Consider the following 23908-nt stretch of genomic DNA (forward strand, 5'->3'; position numbering starts at 1 on the left):
GCATGAGTTTGGCACAAATTAATTATTTGCCAATTGTATTTTTCCCTCTCTACAACACTATAAGTTAGACAGGGTATTATTACAGCCTTTTTGCAAAGAAACTGAGGCTTAGAGGGTTTAAGTGACTTGAACATGGCCACAAAACTTTTATCATTACTGAGAGCCTTAATCAGGAGCTCTCACACTATTACCTGTCCTAGAACAATGACTTCCAACTTGTTAAGAACACACTAGGGGCCTCTACTCAATTTACAATCAGCTTCCAATAATCAGCTAGTTTTGAAAAGAGTTAACATCAATCTTGGCATTATTTACTCCTCCACAAAAATCACTGATTCCACAGGTGAAGGCAATTCCCAAAGTGGAAATTTACCTGCAGTGAGTTCACCTGCAGTCACCAGCTTAACAAGCTGCCTCTGGTGCTGACATGGGCACCCGGAGGCAAGACTCCAACCCAAAGCTTCCTTTCTTCTCACTAAGGCATGCTATCCTTAAAATGAAAGCTTTCTTTCCAACTACCTTGCTCTATGTCTGAGAAGAATCCTAAGTTCTATGTGGACTAAGTCAGTCAGTCAATAAATACACATTTAGTGTCTGTACTTGGGATACACAGAAAGGTAAAAACATTGTCCCTGCCCTCAGATGGTTTCCATTCTAACATTAGACAAGTAAAACAACTAGGTACATACAAGATTCAGAGGAGAAGCACTGCCAGGGCAGGGGACCAAGAAAGGCTTCATCAGAAGGCAATATTAGAGTGGGGGCTGGAAGAAGCCATGGAAGCTGGGAGCCCAAGGTGAGGAGGGCAAGTGGGGATAGTCAGTACAAATTCAGAGACAGGCAAAAAGGTCCATGGGAAGAACGGCAAAAAGGCCAGAGTAGGAGGGTTGTGAAAGCACATGGAGGGAAGAAAGTGTGAAGATGGATTGGGAAGAGCTTGGAATGATGAGCAGCTGATTTTACATTTGACCCTAGACTTTCCTAGGATCAGGGGGTGACCCTGACAGGATCCCTGCTCCTGGAAAATCATGTTGGCCACTGGATGGAGAAGGGAACGCTATGGGAGAAGCCAGAGGATAGAAGTCATTGTCCGAGGGGAGAGCTTGGGTGACTGCCCAGCCCAGTACCAGCGACTGCGTCAGAGGCAGAAAAGCCAGAAGCAGCAAGACTGGCTGGATGGTGGATGCCAGTGAAGAGCTGAGGGGCTCATGGAGATGGGGAAGCACCTGAGAAGTGGGGAAAGGCTTGAGGGGAAAAAATGCCTTCCAATTTGGAGGAGGAGGCTATCAACAATGTGAGAGATTAAGGAGGATTCAACAAGTACGCGGACTGATGGCAGGCGGTCCAATGTGGTAGCAAAGAGATCAAAGGTCATTTTGGGGACGGTAGTTTCAGCTGCCTGAGGTCAGAAGTGAGATCACAGTTTAGAAGCTAGTGAGGGGTGGGGATGGGAATCTAGTGTGATGCCTTCCTCCAAGAGCTTAGCCAAACTCTCAAGCAAGCAGGGACTGAAAGTTACAAAGTGGGGAGGAGAGTTGGACAATCTGCCGAAGGCCATGGCCGGGAAGAAGAGAAGAGGATGAGATGATGTGAAGATGGGAGGGAAGGGGAGACAGACTGGAGATGGCATCAAAAGTTTGGAAGTCACCGAAATGAGTAGGGACATGAAAAAGGACTGCCCTGCTGTAGGGAAGGCCCAAGCTGAAACTATGTAACAAATTCATGGAAAAATTTTTTTGTTGAAACAGCATTTTAACTTACCCCTCCTAGTTCCTTGAGGTCCTTTTCCAGCCTTTCAGATATCACAACAGATGGCAAATCAAGATAAAAGACTTTTCCCCAGAGTGGCTTATATTTAGACTTTTCTGATTTGTTATCATTTTTCACAGTTTTCAAAGATGGTCTATTCTTCTCATTTTTTATTTGGATACCACCTGCTATGAAAAAAAAAAAAGTTTTATAATTAAATTATGTTTTATAGAAAAGCTGGTTTTTACATAATTGAGATTTAGCAAATTTGAGAAGGGCTCTGCTCAACCTCTTACCTTCAGAGAAGTAAATGACTAATCCACAAAAATGACAACTCAGGACATAAAAAAATCTCTATGAAATTACAAAGTAAGATTTTGAAGAGAAGTAGAGGCTTATTCAAAAGGCATGTGTGTCCTATCACCTTTTCTCTACCCAGTCATTCTTGGGAGACTCCAGGTGACTGAATCATCATGTAAGGTTTTGGAGAACATTCCTAAGTGGACCTTGACTGAAAGGCTAATCGGGGAAACTGTCACTTCTCTAACCCAGAGTAGAGAACTAATGTGATAATGTTACGTCTATTATGTTTCTCAGCCTATGTCTCTCAGAAGAGAAGGCAATTAAATTTCCTTTGGAGATAGATAATACAACCTCCAATCACATTGAACTAGTTAATGGGGAAACATTTGGTTTCCACTGTGGGTCAATGATTAATTTATGTATAATTTCACACAAAAAATATTTTTTAAAAAGTTATCAGTAATAACTCTACTTCAGATGGTCATTTGAGAACTACTGACAATTTTAATGTAATCTAAACATAATGCTACAATACAGAATGTTTTCTCACCTAAATACAGAAACTTAAGAGACATTGTATTGGTGGGAAGAGGAGGGGATATAATATGCACACAGAAAAGAATATACACCACAGTTTTAAGAAGAGAGCAAGAACAATTAGGATGAATCAGAAAAGCCTTCTTGCAGGCCATGGGCAGAGATGGAGAAAGGGTAGGGTACAGGGGTAAGTGTACCACCATCCAGGTACAGGTGGACAGCCTGTACAAGCACAGGAGAACAGAAAATATGTCATCTATAGAGTCACCCAATGGGTAAATTTAGCTGGAACACAGAATATATGAAGGTAACAATGTGAAATAAAGTAGGAAATGCAGGTGGAAGGCAGATTCTGAAGGACTTTAAAAGGCAAGATGAAGTCATTGAAAGTCCTCTACCAGAAGAATGATCTAAATCAATACATTTAAATGATTTAAGTACTCATAGCGGCAGAGATGCTGAAATTAAAATCCTTGTCCTTGAGGTGCTTACAATCCCATCACCTATCAAAGTATGGGCATATTTAGAGTATCTAAATGGCACATGGGAAATCTATATGATTGAATTTGTTTTAAGGAAGAACATTCCATAAGGGAGCCAGGGAAAACTTCACATAGAGAAAGAGGATATTTGAGGTGAGCCTTGAAGAAAGCTAGTGATTTTAAGAAGCAAAGGTACAGTTAGCCAGTCAGTAATGAATTTATTAAGCTACTACTGTGTGCGAGGTACTGTATTAAGTGCTAGGGACACAAAAAGAAGCAAAAGACAGTCTCTGCCCTTAAGGAGATTACAATATAAAGAGGGAGACAAAAAAAAATTATGTGTAAATGAGATGGGATAATAATTTAAAGAAATTAAGAGAGAAAGTACAAAATTAAGAGGGGCTAGGAAAGGATTCTTAAAGAAAACAGGATTTTATTTAGGACTTAAAGGTCAATGTGATAAAACCAGTATGTGAACCAACAATTTACAACTTAATCCTAAAAAAAAAATAATGGAGAAACATAGAAATTTACTTAGTAGGGGAGTGACAGAATCACACTTGCACTTTAGGACAATTCTTTTGACAGTGGGATGGAAACTGGATTGGAATGAAACCAATCTATTTAGGAGTCTATTTCAATAGACCAGAAAGAAGTGATGAGGATGTGAAGTAGCATGGTGGCTGTTTTAGTGGATAAAAAGGGACCTGAATGAGTCAATGAAAGAAAAAGTGCCTACTATATGCCAATCACTGTGCTAAGGACTGGGATAAGAAACAAAAAAAGTTGAGGAAAAAATGAGCCCCCCCCCCCCCCCCCCCCAAGAAGCTTACATTTAAATGAAAGGAGACTAGAGAAGGATTGGCCAAAGAAGGATATTCTGTTTTGCAAAGTCATGGGGATGGTAAGTGGAAATCATGGGGGAACACATTATGACACCTTCATTTTAGTAGCAATAGCTCCATTCACCATTTCTATTTTATAAATTATATACTGTATTATGACATACATTATAAAACTTACACAAAAATAAAACTTACAAAGGATGTGATAAATATGAAATATTTGTTACTAGAAGTAACAGAGAGCCACTGAAGTATATTGAATATGGATTTGACATGGCTTGACCTGATCCTTTGAAAAATTATGCTACATAGGAGTTGGAATGGAGAAGGTTGAGACTTGAAACAGGCTAATATACTTCAGATAAGAGGTGATAAGACACTAGGGTGGTGGCTTTGTGAAGGGAGAGAAGAGGCCCTTTTCCTAAGAGATATCATGGAAATAATATCAGACTTACTAATTGATTAGGAACAGTGAAGGTAAGGGAAGTCTGGAAAGCCTGAGGTTGTGAATCTGAATGACTGGAAAGGTGATTGAGAAATACTTTGGAACGGAATAGTTTAAGAAGAAAGATCATAAGTTTTGCTTTGGACATGTTGAGTTTGAGATGCTTAATAGGCTGGTTAGAGATATGTGACAGAATTGAGAACAGGAGAAAGACTAGGTCTGGATATATAGATCAGAATCACTTCAAAGTCAAGTGAAGAATTCCAGCTTTGAGGAGGGTTGTTTACAGCAAAGCTTCTTAAATTGTGGGCCATGACCCTGCATGGGGTCAGCTAACTAAATGTAGAGAGTCATGAAAAATTTGGTAATGACAAAAAGTATCAAATATTCCACCCAAGATGTAATTCTTTATATAAAAATAAATAAGCATATTTCATTAGTAAGCAAATTTGCTTTCATCTTTAATAAATTATACCAAAGAATTGGTTTAAAATAAATTTGATTTATTATCAGTAAATTAATTTGTATTATCATTTTTTATGTCCACATACTCAGGATTGCATAAAAATTTCTTGGCAAAAAGAGCTCACAAGTAGAAACAAATTTAAGAAGCCATGGCTTAGAGGACAGGGCATTGTTGATGAATCAAAAAATGATGAGGAGCAGTCAGCCAAGCAGGAGAAACACAACAGAGATAGTATTCAAAATGAGGCTGGAAACACTCTCTAAAGCTGTAGAATTCTAGAAGGTTGAAGACTTAAGAAAAAGGTTATCGAAGTTAGCAAGAAATGAGGTTGGAAGTCAGAATCAAGGAGTATGGATAGCTTACATATAACTATGTGTATAGTGAAAAGTTTTTAAGGATGAAGAAGAAAGCATGTTGCAGGGAGGGAGCAAGAAAAACAGAGAATGAAGATAAAGGAGCTTAGACATGAGGAAAGCTGTAAGGATCCAATGTGCAGATATTTATAAGCTATGAGCGCACATGAGGCATATCACGATGTAAATACAGGTAACGGAGAAGCTGACCTACTGATCTGACTCAAATCAATGTGTTAGGGTGATTTCATCCCCACCATGGGGGAGAGGTAATCAAAAAGGAATTAAGAATTGGATTATAGAAATGTTCTGTGTCCACCCCTGAGACTCATGTACCCATCTCTGCTTCCTGATCCCTTTTAGAAGACCCTCTGTAGTGGGGAGAGGATGGAGATTTATGACTGTTAGTCCCAATGCTAATAGGAACTTTTCAACAACAGCAAGTGTGACATGGTACCAGCTTGGCCAGTCCAAAATTCTCTTTAATATATCAAATGGCATGGAGAGCAAGTTCTGGCTGGAACTTGCAACTTAGAAATCAGGCAAACTTAAAAACCGTTTCCTGCCCCTAACTGCCCTGAAACATGTGCCCCATGAAAGGTAACCCTTCTTTCCAACATGCCCACACACACCTATCTTTAACCACTCATACTTCCCCCCATTACATTCTTTCCATCTCTAATGAAAGCTCACAAATCCACTTACCTCTCCATCCTCCCTCCCACTTCTGAGTCTATGTTGGGTACTCTGGGCAGTCATACTCTGACTGCTAACTGGGCACCCACAGCAGAATCTATTCAGATACCACTGGGGAGCTCCCCAATCAACATAACCATCTCCTGACATTCAACTCAGTGAGTTCTCTGCTAGGATACTGATGGAGAAGGAAGGTCTCCACTTCTCCGTTTTGGGTAAGACAGAGTGGGAGGTACAACACGAGCAGGCAGGGAGGAGATATGATCTATATTTCAGATTGTGCTACCTTTTCCCCAAATCCACATTTCTTCCAAACTTCTCTAGTATTGTCCAGGATACCCATTAAAATTTTAGCCATCTAGATTTGTAAATCTGGTGCCACCTTTTTTCCCTTATCCCAACAAATCCAATCACTTGTCATATCTTGTCATTTTTATCTCCTTAATTTCTAATTAGGCAGTCAACAACCCAATACTGCAGAGGGGCTAATCATCGCCCTCCCGCTTCAAACTACTGCAACCTGGGCCTTCCTTATTTTCTTTATAATCCATTTTCCAAAGTGATTGTCCTAAAGGACAAGCCTGACCATTTCATTGCTGTACTATTTAATAAACTCCAGGGACTCCCTAATGATTCTTGGATCAAATATTACTTCATTTTTATCTCAAGTACATAGTTTTTCAGATGCTACCTGGCCTATGAATTCAAGATTTAGCTTTAAAAATGAAGACTGAGTCTGCTGAATTGAATTTTTTGCTTTACAAATGAATGCACCTACAGAGATTGACCATACTCAACATTTTATTTGTACTAATTCAGTATCAGCACCAATTCATCTTAGATTTTTGACATGAATTTATTGTTCATTTGGAGTTTTCTTGGCAAAAAATACTGGAGTGGTTTGACATTTCATTTGACTGATGAGGAAGCCAAGGCAAATAGGGTTAAGTGACTTGTCCAGAGTCACATAGCTAATTAAGTACCTGAGACCAGATTTGACTAATTCCTAACTCCAGGCCCAACATTTTAATCTTTGGGCAACCTAGTTTGTAATTTCCTTGAGGACAGACATGGGGCTTTTGCCTCTTTTTGTGTCCCCAGCACTCAGCATAGTGCCTGCCATACTCTAGGGGTTTAATAAATGCTCACTGCATCTTCGATACTCTGAATTACTAGGTTCCTTCAAGCCTCAACTTAAATGCTCCCCCCGGGGCAGTTTTCTTGGGTCCCTTTTATAGATAATGTTCTACAAACTCACTCTAGGTAAAAATGTTATGTTTTTTGGATAGGCTGACTTCAGTAGGTGATAGGGCTTGTTTCATTCATTGTGTTTATATTCCAAGGTCCTAGTACAAGGACCCATGATAAATACTTTCTGACTAATTCTATCTTCACAAATTTATCACAGTCTCTCTCCCCAGAAGAGAAGGGGACATTTTCTAAGAGACGTTATGAGAAGTGACTGGAAGTAAAAGTGTTACTGAACTACTGGAAGAACTGAATAATTTTCTTGATTTACCCTGGAAAAACAAGGTGCTGACACATGATGGCAGGTAAAACTGTCCGTTCTTTTAAAGGCAAGAAGGTAGCAGACCCCAACTGTGCCAGTCAGAATGGTAAATATCAACATCATTTGAGAATCTTCTTAACTAAGAATGATTATTTGATTATATAACATAAGAATGGTTATTTTATTAAGTCTTGATGCATGAGCCACGGGCCTTTTTGATATTTTATGTGACTGCATGGAAAGATGTGCAGAACACTTCTATTGCTCACTCATCAGGGATGAAGGTGATCTCCAGGACAAGCAATTGTGTGGGTCAGTCAAGAGCTGAACTGGTTGCTTTTGTTCAGGGAACACCATTTTTACTTGAAAGATTAACAATTATGGTTATTTGAACTTGGACATTTGGGAGATAACATCTTAAAAAGCAATGAAATGAGTCCCTTCAAGAAAGATATACTGACAGTATTTGTTTTCTGTGATTAAAAATCTGAGCTTTCAAGTATTAGCACCATGAGTTTTAGCAGTTTCCAAGTACTTAAAAAGTCTTATACAGTCAGTGGTAATATTAATGGGTGTTTTTAAAAACTATTATAGTGAAATATCCCAAAATTTGAAAGCTCTGTATGACTCAAGTAGAAGATCTATTCAAAGTACTACACAGACCAATGAGTTTAATGTAATATGGTGCTAAAAGTTCACTGACATGGCTTCAAATTCTATGCTGCAAGTAAACTTTAAGGTACAACCACTTGTCAGTTTTTGTTCTACTATCAAAGTATCCAGTGATCTGAAAAAGTTTATTAAGTTTTTTTTTTTAGCTTTTTTAGCTATTTATCTGTGTAAGACTGCATTTTCTTCATCTAGTTTGACTAAAACAACATATCAGATACGAGGAAAATAGTGGTTTTCTATTAAGCCAGACATTAAAGAGATTTGTAAAAATGTAGAATAAGTGACATTCTTTTACTAATGTTTGAAAAAACATGAATTCTTTTTATACAATGTTATTTATGTTAATATGTAATTAGTGGGTTCATCACTCTTTTAATAAGGAATTAATATTTTTCTTAAATAAGCCTTAATTTCTAATATGGCATATATTGATATAAGCAAAAACTATTTGGGGGTTTTAAATAAATTTTAAGTGTAAAGATCCTGAGACCAAAAATCTGAGAAACACTATCCTAGATAAGGTATGATACCTTGTAGGGCCAGGTTCAGGAAAGGCCTGGTTTCTTGACAGGCCTATCTTTATTGTCCACACACCATCCACTCCTGGTGGACCTTAAGCCAAAACATCATCCAGGCATATAATAGAATCAATTCCAATGTTCTCTATATTCTGCACTGCTCCCTGCCCAAATTGCAGCTCTGACTTTACATGTTGAGTGGGATTTTGTGGGAACCTAACCATCAAAATATTGTTTCTAAAGGAAAATGTATTTGAGTTTGAGAAGACTAAAACTAATCACGTATCATTTTCTTATTGATCCTATTTACAATTAATTGATTTTGTCCTAAAACTGCTTAAAAGTTACGATTCTCTCCCTGAACTTAGGTTAGACTGCTATCCTGTGATGGGTTAAGTTTAGAAATCCAATTTTCTAGCATTTAATCACAATTATATTCTTGCCTCAAGAAATTCTGCTACCCTTTGGGATAAAGCTTGCCATAAAAGAGTTGAGCCTATTATCTTTACACCACCAAGCTAACTTTCAAAAAAGTTTCCTCTGTTATAAGTCTGGCCCACTTTCTTGCAGCTGAACTTAAATAAACAAATACTTCTTACTTCCAGGAGAGAAAGGGGATTTTTTTTTTTTCTGGTCCCCATTCTCAACTTCCAAGCAGTCACATTATTTCCTATCCCTCAACTATATAACCAATTATGTTGTCTTCAACACCATGATGTCATCTATCCCGTTCTGTTTTCTATACTGTGCTCCTCTGTTAGAATCCTAGTGTTAACTCAATGGAATTGATACAATGCTTATTGGTTCACACATTAGACCAAATCCTTACAAGGTGTTAAGTCACTAATATTGATAGAAACAATGCTTAAGTTAACACCTTTGAGAGTTCATACTTCGGCTCACATGTTAGTTCACAAGTTTGGGAGATTTCGGGGTTGGTATGAGATATCCAAATTCACACCTCCCATAATCCCACTCTCAGAAGAAGAGTCAACCTTTGAGTTTACACCTCTAAAGGAGCTCTAAAGGACCATAAAAACATCTGAGCTCAATCAGGAGAGTTCAGTTGAAAAGACTGAGAGGGGAGAGTCAGTTGGAGATTGAGAAGCCACGAAGTCGGAGTTGAGCTAAAGGCAGAAGCTGGATGAGCTAAAAGACAACTTGCAAGAGCTTTTGGAACCAAGGAGGGAGAGAGGCCTCTAAGAAAGCTAACCTGGCCCAAGGAAAGAGATAAGACTTAGAAGGAGAAAATAAATGTTTGGATTTTATCAGCTGGCTGCATTTGAAGTGATTATTATTTTGAATTCAAACTAAGGCTGCCTCCAGAAAACCTCCCCAAGAAACCTTCTCCCAGAGAACCAGTATTGTTGGAATCTTTACAAACTGCTAACTCATTAGAGTTGATAGATTATTGATCTGATCTTACAAGATGATGTTTTGGGCCAGAACCTGAAACAAGGTACTAAGTAGAACTAATTGATACAATGCTTGTGTTCACACCTTTACTCATTGGAGTTCACAAAGTTAACTGTGTAACTTTGTGAATTCACACCTCCCTTGAAGCTCTTGGGGCCAGAGAGCACTATGGGAGAAAACCCATAATCCCTCTTTCTCATATCCCACAATTCCTCTCTCTCTCGTATAAAAGAAACAGACAGAGGTTCTTGGACAGATTTCACCGGAATGACATGAAGAGTGGAGCTGGCTGGAGGCTGAAGAAAGCAGAGGCAGAGGCTGAAGGATAAAACCTTTGGATTTAGCGACATTCGGAGGGAGCTCTTGGAACCAAGCAGAGAGATAGCCTCTAGGACTCTAAGCTAACCGGGCTATATTAGAGAAGATAAAAGATCTGAACTTTTATTACCTGGCTGCATTTTGGGTGATTATTACTTTCAACTGCAACTAAGACTGCCTCCAAGAAAACCTCCCCCGAGAAACCTGCACCTCTCTCACCCAGATTATTATTATAAAGAAGAACAAGAACTCCACACATTATAATATAGAAAAGAAGAACACCACACTCCTCAAAATCTATAAAAGAGCTATCCTCTTGCTCAGGGTCTCTGGTTGGAAACTGAAGAGGCCCCTGACTCTTACTGGCAGAGACATGCCCTTGTTGATAAAATGATTATCTTGCTCAGAGAAGCATGCCTCAGTTCACCTTTTGTGAATTTTACTAAAGAGACACAAGTCCCAAATAATAGATTCATAAATGTACTTTGCAAACACAAGCCCAAAGCAAGCAAAGATTAAACAGTTCATTTTGAAGATCTTCCATTTTTCTTCAGCTTCGCTAAGAATTGAACCATAGGAAGTAAATCAATTGCTGCTAATAAATGAAGGTTTTCTGAAAACCATGACAATCCTGGCCAATTTCTAGCACTTCGTGTTCCTCTTCTGAGTCCCCTGACACAAAGGGCTTCCCTGCTTCAGCAATATCTTCTTTGTAGTTCATTAACTCATTGCATTACTGAAACCTTGAGGCAGTGATCTGCACTTCTCCAGCTTAGATCCCCCACTTTACTGAAGAAGTTGAATACTGGCGCCATCTCACTCTCCACTCCAACGCCTATTTTCACACTGAAAAATTTCAGTATATATGTCAATGACCTCTTCTAGAACTCCTAGTTCTTCAGCCTCTTTAATTCCTATAACCTAAAGCCTCAACTTAGCTGGGCTAAGGACAAGGAAGGTCCTGTTTGGGTTTCATAATCATCAAGCTTGGTGACCTTCATGGTCTCTTAACTTTCAACATTTCTAAACCAATTCTTTGCCTTCACCACAATCTCCTGTCTATCTCCTCCCATTTTCTGCTAACCTGAAGTATTTACTCCTGCTCTGTCATCATTTTCTCTATTACAGACTGATCCTGTAGATGACTAGTTCAACCAGTTTAGCTTAGGCAGGGATAAACCGAGTTTAAATTCTGCCTCAGGAACTTAGTGGCTGCATGATCCTGGACCATTAACTTAATTCCTGAGTTTCAGTTTTCATTTCCAAAAATGAAAAATGGGGGCAACATTTCACAGGATTATAAAGATTATAAAGATGAAATGAGTTAATTTAGGTAAAATATTTTGCAAATCTTAAAACACTTTATAAATCTTAGCTACTATACTGTACCCTCGAATCCTTTGCTCTGTAGACAAAATTCAACCCTGAGTTACTCTGTGCCCCTTCATGTTGCTGGACAGAATTTATACTTGGATCAGCAAAACCTGGCAACTGACAGGATATAAGATTATAGGATGATTGTAGTTACAAGCATGAATGATCAGAACAGTGGCAGCCTTGTAAAAAATACGGAAGCTTGAGGAGGGGTGGGACAGGGCAGAATATAATGAATTTCTTTTGAACAGACTCTTTTTAGTATCTTGATGGGAATCAGGAAGATCCGAGTTAAAATCTAGTCTCAAGACACTTATTAGGTTGTGTGACCCTGGGCAAATCACTTAAACCTGTTTGAGTTCATCTGTAAAATGAGCTAGAGAGAGAGAGATGGCAAACCAGTATCTCTGCCAAGAAAACCTCAAATAGGGTCAAAAAGAAGTAGAGCACAAATGAACAACACCTAGGCACTTTCAGGTAGAGATGTCCAATAAGCACCCAGCCAAATCTTATTGATTTAAATACAAACTCTGTACCCTTTTGGCCTGGACCCACTCCATCTTTCCTGAAACAATGTACAATATTATTACTCTGTCACATTAAATCCAGCCAAACTGGCTCCTGGAGGTCAATTTCTATACCCTTCTCCTAAATGTCTGTTCCAAAGGATTGGAATTCACTCCCCTTTGTTTCAAAGAATTTCTCTTTCTCATGCTCTTAGCTGCTAATACCTTCTCAAACTATCTTGTATTTACTATATATTTTCTTCCCCTTTTGAAGGTATACTCCTCTCCAGTGAGGCTTATTTCATTCATTGTGTTTTTATTCCAAGTTCCTAGTACAAGGACCCATGATAAATATTTGCTGACATTCTATCTTCACAAATTTATCATCTTCTCTTTTCTCTACTAATATCCAAAGCCACTCTCTAAGGTCAGGTGGTCCTTACTTCAAATTTAGACTACTGCCAAAAGCCTTTCCAATAGGCCTTCATTCACTCTTTCTACTTCTTCATATACACAGCTGTCAAATGCTATTCCAAAATAGACCATTTTCTCAATTCCACTCTTCTCAAAATGCTTCAGTGGCTACTAAGTCTAGAATAAAACATAAACTCCTAAAGCTAGTATTCACAGTCTTCCCAATCTGACTTTGCAATCTTGATTTGTATTACTGGTCTATCCTGTCCACATTCCTGTTACATTAGACTTCTTCTGTTATTTAATTTTCCTTCCATCTCCAGCTTCCTTCAAAAGTTTAGGTCAGGTTCTTTTTTCTATTGGAAGTCTTTTCTGATTCCCCACAATCGGTAATACTATTTGCTACTGTTCAGTAACATCCTACTCTGTGACCCATTTGGATGGTTTTCTTGGCTGAGATACTTTCCTTCTTCAGCTTATTTTACACAGGAAAAAACTGAGGCAGACTGAATTAAGTGACTTGCTCAGAGTTCACATAGCTAATAAGTGCTTAGGGCCATATTTGAACTCGGGAATATGAGTCTTCCGGACTCCAGACACAGCATTCTATGCAATGTATCACCTAGCTGTCTTGATAGTTCTACTTCCCTCTTCAAATTATATTAATTATCTATATAATTGTCATCTTTCTACCATCTCTCTGCCTACTTATATGTTCAAGGGCAGGGCAGTTTCATTTTTATCTTAGTTTCCTTAGTGCTGAGAAAAAGTGCTTCGAGTGTCTTGGGCGTTAATAAAGGTTTGTTTAATCAAATGGCTTGAAGTTTTGAAAGAGGAGCTATTGGGCTAGTAGGAGACAAAGCCTGTGGCATTGAAGAGCTCAGTGCACACTCTAGATAGGAACTTTCCTTAGAAATACAGCGATGAAAAGAAATACAAATTCTGGGAGTAAGACGTTGCACTCAAGGGGAGACGTTTAAGGATTCACATAGAAAGGACTTTCAAATTCCTAAGTACCAGAAATTGTGAGTTACTCACTACTCAGGGACAGGTAGGTGAAGGAGACAAAGCAGGAAGACTTTAGGCAATCACTGGCCTGTGGGATCCTGAACAAGTCCAACATACCTAGGTCGGTTTCGGTTTGCTCAACAATAAAAACAGGGATAATCAACAAGTCCCACAGCACAAATGAGACAACCTGTACCTGGCACCCCACAGATGTTAGACCAATGCTTACTCCCTTCCCGAGAATAAATCTGTGGGAGAATAAATTCCGACTAGGATGGGGGTCCCCCAAGTACCGTTCCCTTCTTGCCACCCCAAAGCAGCCGTGGCCCAGGGCTGACGGAGTGTCCAAGTCAGCACACCGGCGAGGAGCAGACCAGGAATGGGGAACAGAATCTCAGTTCCCCGGGTGTCAGTCAACAAGCATTTCAAAGCTTGGGGTGTTTTGGAGGGGGCTTAATCCCCGAGCAGACCAAAAAAAACAAACAAAAAAACGGGCAGAACCGCGACTCCTGACCCCGCGATCCCCTTACTGCTAGCAGGACTCGCAGAGCCGGCCCGGCTTTTTTTTTTGTTCATTTGGTTTGCATAAAAAGCAGGCCCTTGGACAGGGCGGTCCAACACTTAGGGAAACAGGTACTTTTTTCAGACACTGCCCGGAAATACCCAAACCCACTTTTCTCCCCTCCCTCATTTCAGAGGAGGGAATGCCATCGAGGTAAGAAATCCCACCAAACTCTTCACACCTCGTTCTCTCAGGGGAACCGAGGCTAGGCCGAGGCGAGGAAAGGTTGAGGCCCACAGAGCAAATGCCATTTCGAATGGGGGAGGGGCGATGGCTGGGGTCCAAGGGGCCCCGAGTCCGGGCACCCCGCGGGGCGGAGGGAGAACAACTTTTCTCAAGAGGAAGGGGCCATTCTGAAGGGGAAAGGAGGGAAGAAAGAGAGGGGAAAGGAAGGGCTGAAAGGGACCAGAAGTGAAATCTACCCGGATGATGGCCTTTGCTGCGGATCCTCATGGTGCCGGCTTTCATGGCCGCCGCGCCGCGGTCCACATGCTGGGGCCGGCTCCCGCGGGGCCCGCCGCTGCTCTAGCCGGGCCGCCAGCCGGGGCGGGAAGGGAACGGACCGAATCGGCCGCCTCCGTTTCCGGGGCAGACTGGGGGGCGGGGGAAAGGTCGAGTGCGCGCGAGCGAGCCGGGAGGAGGGACGGGAATAGGGTAAGAGAAAAGGCGGGGCCTCGGAGTCTGCCGGCAGTTGAAGATTTGAAAACCTGTCAGTCACAAGAGCGGAGACCTCGCGCAGTCCATCCGCAGCCCCGCCTCTCTCTACCTAAGGCTGGGCCTAGCCTTTCCTGGGTCATTGCCCCGCCCCCTCCTGCCTTGAGAGCACGCCCCTTTTCCTTTCCTCTCGAGGAACCACCCCATGCTTTTCGGCCGGGCCTCCTCTGCCGTCCCACCCCCTCCGCCTGACCTAGCCCCGCCCTTCTTGCCTAGCCCCGCCCCTTCTCATCCTTACGGGCTGCTGGGTCGCAGCCGGCTTGGTGGCTTTGCCCCGAAGAGGCAGCTGCGGCCGCGAATCTCAATCTCTCTGGAAATTAGAAGCCGTTAATGCGGCCTCCTCCAGGGCTATTCCCGTCTTCTGGGGCTGCCCGGGGCGGCTAGTGAGCCCAGATTGTCCGGGCGGTAAGGTGAGTGCCCGCGCGCGAACTGGGGGCAGACTGGGGCTGCGGTGCAGGGCTAGGCTGCCTGGGCCGTAAGACTGAGCCCCGCGGGAGGCGGGCCCGGCCCGGGAGCTACCGGACGGCTCGACTGGGGCAAAGACCCAGCGCGGGCTGGGGGTTCCGAACAGCCGCCTCCGCCCCCTTGCTTCTCCCGGGGCTCTCGCGCTCCCTCCGCAGTGGGCACTTCTAGCCTTTCGCTAGCTGACTCGCTGCTGAGATCCGGCACTCCTCCCCCCTCCTTGACAGATGATGTCACCGAGGCTCGGGAGGGTCCGTGGGTGCCGGGACCCACACTGTCCCTCCAGAGCTTCCTCCCGGGCCAGTCCCAGCCCCTCCCTCTCCCCGCGGGAGGCGTAGTCTGGGCTCCTCCTATGAGGCCCGAGGCCATCCAGGTGACCCCTGCGGCCTCATCTGGCCGCAGTCCCCGATGGGCTTCTCCTACCTATTCCCCGGGAGAGTCCCGGGCTGGGCACGAGCACTTCTTTATGGGGTCCTAGGGTTCTAGTCCCCCCTTCCACCACCACTCCCTCCTTCAAGCTGTAGAGCTGGGACGAAGCTCCTCTGGTTAGCCCCATGCGCCTCTGTCACCGCGGGGCGAAGGGGGAGGGAAGGAAGGGGGCTGCCCGAGGACACGCACTTAAGGAGTGGCCGAGCCAGGAGTTTCCCCGTGTGCTCCACGTGCTCCCGGGGCTGCTTCCTTTGTACCTTCGGGATTTGAGGAAGCTCTAAGACCAGGAGAAGCACTGAAAGGTGAAACAGACGGAGCTGAGCATTTATTATATTTATTTATTACATTATGTATCAGTTCCCCGATGCTGTCATTGTTATCTTTATCCTCGTTAAAAGACAAAAACAATTACTTTAAAGGGATAACGGTGTAGTACATAGAGAACCTGTTTCCGGGTCCTGGCAATTCGGGTACAAGTCCAGCTTATTAACTGTGATCCTGAGTACAAGTCCTTAGCTTCTCAATGCTCCAAGTAACTCTTTAAGGTCGGAAGTTGCAGTCATAGGAAACTCTATGGAAAAGTCAAATATTTCAGACTAAAATATACAAACTCTATAAAACAATAGCTTTCCTTTATAAGGTAATCATTTCATACCTGGACTGTTTGCAGCAGCTTTCTGGGTGGTGAACCTCAAGTCTCCCTGCTTTAATCCATCTACCACTTGAATATCAAATTAATCTTCCTAAGTGCAAATCTGACCTCCCTTCCTTCTTTCTCCCTTCCCTCCCTTCTTTCTTTCCCCCTTCCCTCCTTTACTTTTTTCCCTTTCCCTCCCTTCCTTCTTTCCCCTCTTCTCTCCCTCCTTTCTTCTTTTCCCTCTTCCCTCCTTCTTTCCTTCCTTCTTTGGGTCCCTGTTACCTCCAAGATCAAATATAAAAAACTATTTGACTTTTAAAACCCCCTATATAATCTTTCTAATGGATGACATTGAAAGCTGTCTCATATGCCTCCTCTCTTCTCTGGCTTCCTTCAGGTCTCAATTAAGTTCCCACCTTCTTTAAAGAACCTTTCCTAATACTCCCTTGGGACCAGATTATTCCCAGGTGATGGTGGTGGTTGATTTTTTTTTTTTTTTAATAAATTTTATTTGTACATTGTTGTTTGTTGTCTTTCCCACTAGATTATGAGCTCCTTAAAAACAGTGGTTTTTGTTTGTTTGTTTGTTACCCTTCTTTGCTTCTCCAGGGCTTAGTATATAATGCTTGGCACTTGGTAGATGTGTAATAAATGCTAATTGACTAACTTTTCTTCTGATTTAATTTCCACACACTGAGGTAGATAATGCAAGTATCATTATATTGCCTTTTGCATATGAGGAAACTGAGTCTCAGAAATATTAAGTGACCCATCACACACTCCTGAAGTACAAATCTTGTGCTTTTTTTCTCCAGTTAGGCAATGTGATGTCATTGAATCATCCCCAACCCCTTGTACTATATACCATGCCAGGCTATGGGGATTTCTTTGCAAAGATACTGGAATGGTTTGCCATTTTTTTCTCTAGTGGTTGATCATCTTTTGTCAGAACTCTCTGTTGTGACTTTCTTCTGTAAACAGGGAAGGCATAATTTATAGTTTCATTAAATCCCTCTGCCACGATGAGGCAGTGATCAGGAGGTAATTAGGTTATATTTTCTTTGTATAAATAAAAAGACACTAAAAGGTATGGAGATAAATGCATACTCTGGTCTGAGGGGCAGACTAAAGTTGCTTTATTTCCTCTAACCAGGAGATAAACATACTCTATTCTTTTAGACACTCCCGGAACTGCTGAGGATGATAAAGTCTTGCTTATTTAGATTGGACCTCTCCTCTCCTTGCCAAGAAAACACCACCTGCCGGTCACCAAGAGTCTGCCACTGAAACACTGTACAATAGCTTGGGAATCCATTGAATCTGGGATCCCACTTATGCCTTCTGTAGATGGTAGAAGGCCCTTATCCCTTTAGAATTCTAAAAGGATTAGGAAATAGATTTGAATGAGTTGAGAATTGGTCAAACCTTGTGTGTGATTTCTATGAAATCAGGGAGCCAGTTTGCATCTGCCAAGATGAAGATGGCAGCTAGATGACTCAGTGGATGGAGACCTGGGCCTGGAGTCAGGGAGACTAAGTTCACATTGTTTTTGGACCCTTTCTGTCTAGTTGACCTTGGGGTGTCACTTAACTTTTATTTCCTTTTATCCATTGGAAAAGGAAATAGCCAAGCACTCCAGTATCTTTGCAAAGTCCCCTGGGCAGCATGGTCCCTGAGAGTCTGGAAGAAAGAGGCAGGGGAACAAAGAATGCCTCTAGCCAGGAGCTTTTGGCCTGGGACTTGGGGGCATAGGGAGTGCAAAAAAGAGGAGGAGAGCCTTGGGTTTGGTCTCAGTCTCATCCTCCATCCTCACATGGCCAGAGGAAGACTTTGTATTCCTCCAAAGGTCTAGAAAATTTTGGACTTCATAGCAGGACCCTAGAACTGTGTCTGCCTTAGGGGCAGAGTTTAGACCAGATGCAATGAAGAAAGCCAAGTTCAAGGTTATACATTGTATACATTGTACAAGGAAATTGAAGAAAAAGTTGAGGACTTCAAAGAGGGTGTGTGTGTGTGCATGTGTCTGTGTGTCCTGAGATATTTCTTAGCTTTGTGATCCTGGCCAAGTCATTTCACCCTACTTGTCTCTGTTTCTACATCTGCAAAAAGAATTGGACAAGAAAATGGTAAACCACTCCAGTACCTTTGCCAAGAAAATCCCAAATGGGATCATAGAGAAATGATCCAAACATGATAAAATGACCCAACAACAACAAATTGCTCAGTAAGCTTTGAGAAAACCTTGGAAATGGTTGCAACATATAAGCTTAAATATGCCTTTTAGGTTTATCCTTCCTCTTGTATATTAAAATACACACATTGTTTTCAAATCAGATAGTTAATTACTAGTGTTAGAAAAATAAACTTGGAGTAGAGAACTGAGGAAAAAACATAAATCAGATTGATAAAGAAAATATTAAGATGTTAATAGTTGACTATATTGTTTTATTGTAAGTATGAAATAATGTCTTTTTCCAAAGATTATTTCTCACCTGCCAATTAGAAACTCTTCACATCCCCCCATGCATATATCCATACTTATTCTGGGTTTTAGTATTGTAAGGCACAGATCTAATTAATCATCTTAGAACAACACTCATCATTAAGGCAATTAAGAGGTAAAATAGAAAAGTATTAGACTTGGAGTCAAGAAGAAACATATATTTAAATTCTGACTCATACAGTAACTAGCTGTATGACTAAGCCATCTAACTTCTTTCAGCCTTAATTTCCTTATGTGTAAAATGGACATAATAATAGGTGATGCAGTAGATAAAGCCCCTACCTGGAGTCACAAAGACCTTTAATTCAAATATGACCTCAGATACTTAATAGTTGTGTGACTGTGGCCAAATCAATGTTCTTTGCCTCAATTTTCATATCGTAAAATGGGCTGGAAAAGGAAATGGCATACCACTCCAGTACCTTTGCCAAGAAAACTCCAAAGGGAGTCACACAGAGTCGGACACAATTGAAATGAATAAATAAAAACAAAAAAACCTGACCTGGGTTATTGTGAGGATCAAATGAGAGAAAAAAATGTAAGCACCTTCAAATAATAAAACATGGAAATACCTATCATTATTAGTTGTAGTTTTCATAGCTACATCAAGAATTTTTTAATTGGAAGGTATCCCCACAGCCACATCAACCACCCTATATTTCTGTCTGCTTGTACTCCTGTTCATGAGGTGAAGACAGAATTCACTACCTCAAAAATAGCTGTTTTTCAGTAACTAATTGTAAGAATTTCTCCTCTTTCATCAGACCTAAATTTGTCATCAGCTTCAATACATTGTTCCTAATTCTTTCCTCTAGGACCAAAAAAAACAAATATTTGCTTTTTCACATTACAGCCTTTTAGTAGGAATTCAAACTAAAATGTTTATCAGATGCTTGTTCAGGCTTAACATCATTCCTCATTAGTTTTTTCAACTAATCTCCATATGGACTTGAGAACATTGTCCAGTTGCTCTCCTCATAGGCTATCTAGCAAGTCACTATCCTTATATCTATATCTAAACACACAAACATGTGCATACATAATATTTCTCAGTTACATGTAAATTTTTAAAATATTTTTTTAAAAATTGGGGGCTCCCAATTCTTTTTCTCTTGCCCCATCCCACTCCTCGAGAAAGCAAATAATATGATAATGATTATACATGTGAAATCATACAAAGCATTTTTGTATTTTAGCTATGTTGAAAAAGAAAACTCATTAAAAAAAAAACCAAAGTAAAAATAAAAGTATGCTTTAATCTGTGCTCATTTCATTTGTTCCCTCTTATTGTGGGTCCTTTGGAATGGTTTTCGATCATTGTCTTGGTCAGAATAGCTAAGTCACAGTTGACCATTCTTATAATATACTGTTACTATGCACATCGTTCTCTTGGTTCTGCTCATTTTTCTCTGCAACAGTTCTTCTAAGTCGTCCCAGGTTTTTCTGAAATCATCCTGCTTGTCATTTCTTATAATCCAATAATATTCCATCACAATCATATCACAGTTTGTTTGGTCATTCTCCAATTGATTCTAATCCCTTCAATTTCCAATAATTTCTTACCCACAAAAAGACCTGCTATGAATATTTTTTAAAATATTTGTACTATTCCCTTTGATCTTTTGCGATAATAGGCCTAGTAGTGGTATTGCTGGATCAGAGTATGCTGTTTTATAGCTCTTTTGGCATAGTATCAAATTGTTCTCCAGAATGTTTGGACTAGTTCACAACCCCTCTTCTTTAAGGCATTAGTGCCCCAATTTTTCCATATCTCCTTCAGTATTTGTCATTTTCTTTTGCTGTCATGTTGGCTGATCTGATAGATGTGAGATAGTAAGTCAAAATTGTTTTAATTTCCATTTCTTTAATCACTGTCGATTTAGAGCATTTTTTCATGTGAACATCCTTCCTTAAATGTTGTATCCAGAATTGAACATAGTACTCTGCTTTTAGTTTGTTATCTGAAGGGGAGAATACAATAAGATTATTGCTTCCGTTTTCCAAAAAGCAATCTTTCTTAAATTAATTTGTTGTTCTAGTAAACTTACAGTTCTTTAAAGTTCCCAGTTTTGTTTTGTTTTTAAACTACCCATGCCTTGTTGCTTGTAAACTTTTAAAACTGATTTGTTGAATCCAAGTATAATTTATATTTGTTTCTATTAAATTTAATGTCAGTAGATTCAGCCCAATTTTCTATAGTTTCAAGATTTTTTTTGAATCCCAACTCTTTTTGTGTGTTAGCTGTCTCTATTGAGATTATGTCACTGAAAAAATCTGATAAATATACTATCTACATCTTTATCTAAATCATTGATAAAAATGTCAAACAACTCAGGCCCAGCTACACATCTTTAGGGCACCCCCCCTCCCCAACACCTTCCAAGTTAATAAGGAGTAATTAAGGATTATTCTTTGAGTCTGGACATTGAAATCCATCTAATTGTCTCTCCATCTTTTCTATCAAAAATGCCATGGGATACTTCAGTTAATATGTAGATAAATTTTAACTTAACTTTCTCTTCATCTATAAATTCATAAGCTGTCAGAAAAAGAAATGGTTGCTCTGAACCTTTTTTGAAAATTTTCATGAGTCATCCCTAATAATGTAATGATTTCATTTTATTCATAATTTTGGAAATCAGATCATTTACTGTTCTCTCTTGTTCTTCAAAATTTTTCAAAAATCACTGATAGTGATTAAGTGGGCAATATGTATTTTTTTTTTTAAGTTCTTCAATGCTGTAGGCCAGGTGACTTGTATTTATCAAGAGAGTGCTTCCAGCATTATCTATGATCTTATTTATCCTGGGTATCACCTGCCTATTAGCCATTCTTTTCCTGTCCTTTTCAGCCCAAAGGTCATTTTCTTTTGTAGAGAAACAAGAACTAAAGGAGTTATTTTGCAGCTCTGTCTTGAATAAATCTGTCTTGAAAAAAAGCATTTACTAAGTGCTTACTATGTGGTAAGCTAAGTGCTAGGGATGGTACATATAGAAAGTAATAAGGTTATTTTCAAGAACTCACATCTTAATAGTGGAGATAACACATGGAAAAGTTCAGCTTCTAGTCAATTGGAAAAATCCAATTTTTTTTTAGGATGCAGTAACAAATTAGATGGTAATGCTTTCTCTTTTATGTCATTTCCACTGATAAACATCATCTCAGTTTTTGATAATGACCTATTTGATTGTGCTAACATCTTTAGTTTCAAGATTTTTTTTTTTTTCTGGATTTTTAAAAGCTATTGCTGTAGCACTTATAGAACCAATTGCCAGATTACATTTTTACAATAGTTGTTTCCCAAGACTATGTTTAAAGGACATTGGATTGGAAACATAGCCATTCCCAAGGCTCTTGGGTTTTGTTACAAACATAAGATTGAGATTTATCCCCTTCAGAAAGCTTTATCTTAATGTCCCAGCACATAGTGATCCCTGCCTTCTCTGAAATCCTTGAGTCCTTTGTTTTATCATTTTCTTTTTAATTGATAACTACAGCATTAGTCCAGATGTAAGCTACCTTTAGAAAATAACTTCTGAACATTTTCCCAAAACCTAAGTGTGCAGTCTTGAATAGTTGTTAAGTATTTACAATGATTTTTTTTATTGGATCCTCACAATTACACTAGAAGGTAAGTGCTATTATTATCTTCATTTTACAGCTGAGGAAACTGAGGGAAACAGGTTAAATAACTTGCTCATGATCACACAGCTAGTAAGTGTCTGAGTCAAATTTAAACTCAGGTCTTCCTCACCCCAGGCTCAATATGCTGTCATTATCAGCAAATAGGGATAGTTTTACCTGTGTCATAAAGATGTAATTTTCAGGAAATTAGTCAATCAAAATTAGAAACACAAGATAGTAAATTATCAAAGTGTCCTGCCTGAGAATTTGGAAACTGTTCTAGGATGTATATTGTTTTGCTACTACTTCCTGGCTATCTGTTGGATTTTCTGGTATACCATTCTTTTTCATTACTGAATATAACAGATTATGGCTAATTGCTAAATTGAGTTTTAAAGATTAAAACAATAAATCATCAATTAGTTACTATAATGTTCCTTGTTTCTATATCAAAAACTTTTGATTTTTAATTAGCAACATATTTCCTAGTAAAACAACAAATAGGTTCACTTTTTAGTCAACCCTATTTCCCAAATGTCCTTTATCTTGCATTAAGATAATATGGTTCTTAAATATCTGTTGAAAATTTCACCTTGACTCCATAGCAGACTAATTTAATCTATCTGCTGCTTGGGTTGACTTATATCAATCAAGTCATGAAATAATTAAGTGCACACTCTATTCCAGGCACTGTTTAATTCTTAGGATAAATCAAAAAAGTATAAAATATAGAGTTTGGCTTTAGAGAATTTACATTTCTATTAGGGAGACATGAATAACTAGGTATATATAAGATGATATGAAGAATAGATCATCGGAAAGGAAAAGCTTTTAAAAGTTGAGAGTGAAATTTCTGTGATAGAAGGTATAGAGATAGAGTATTTGTATTCTTTTATATAAATATTAGTTGTTATTGTTGTTGTTACTATTTGAGATGGTGCAAGTAGGCAAGTATAAAAGGATTGCAGAGATGGAAATGAATAAGGGGAAAGAAGTCTGTAAAAGGTAGAAAGGGATCAAGTTGTAAAAAGCTTTAAATGTTAAATGGAGGACTTATTATTTGACCTGTTATAAAACAGGTTATAAAACAAATAAACTCATTTGCCAGAGAGAGTGGTGATTTGATTGTCTACACTTTAAGATAAGTCATTTTCACAAGTGAGTAGAGAATAAATTCAAGTAGTGAGCGACTTTGGTGCAGGGAGACCAAGTTAACAGTCTTATTGCAGTAGTCTAGGCCAAAGTTTCTTAAACTGTTTTGGGCACAAAGGGGTCACATGTGGGAAATTTTAAGAAGCCTTGGTCTAGATAAAAGATGTTGAGTACCTGAACTCCATATGAATGGAAAGAGAAAGGAATATATTT

The 23908-nt window shown here is 39.7% G+C and overlaps 2 protein-coding genes across 4 annotated transcripts in view; one reads left to right on the top strand and one right to left on the bottom strand.

Moving 5' to 3' along the window:
• The window catches only part of DBF4 (DBF4 zinc finger), a 36903-nt gene extending 22167 nt beyond the window's left edge, over positions 1-14736 (bottom strand). For 2 of the 3 annotated variants that reach the window (XM_052000921.1, XM_052000919.1), the window contains exons 1-2: positions 14597-14736; positions 1762-1937 (exon numbers count right to left, since the gene is read on the bottom strand). In XM_052000921.1, the coding sequence (XP_051856881.1) occupies positions 1762-1937; positions 14597-14642 (222 nt within the window). In that variant the 5' untranslated portion in view covers positions 14643-14736. The remainder of the gene's footprint in view (positions 1-1761; positions 1938-14596) is intronic. The other variant, XM_052000920.1, reaches the window with a different exon arrangement.
• A 159-nt stretch (positions 14737-14895) lies between these two features.
• Positions 14896-23908, top strand: part of SLC25A40 (solute carrier family 25 member 40) — a 41681-nt gene continuing 32668 nt past the window's right edge. The window contains exon 1 of the mRNA XM_052000927.1: positions 14896-15298. The gene's annotated coding sequence lies outside the window, so the exon portion shown is untranslated. The remainder of the gene's footprint in view (positions 15299-23908) is intronic.

The sequence above is a fragment of the Antechinus flavipes genome, chromosome 5 (assembly GCF_016432865.1).
Source record: "Antechinus flavipes isolate AdamAnt ecotype Samford, QLD, Australia chromosome 5, AdamAnt_v2, whole genome shotgun sequence".
Taxonomy (NCBI): domain Eukaryota; kingdom Metazoa; phylum Chordata; class Mammalia; order Dasyuromorphia; family Dasyuridae; genus Antechinus; species Antechinus flavipes.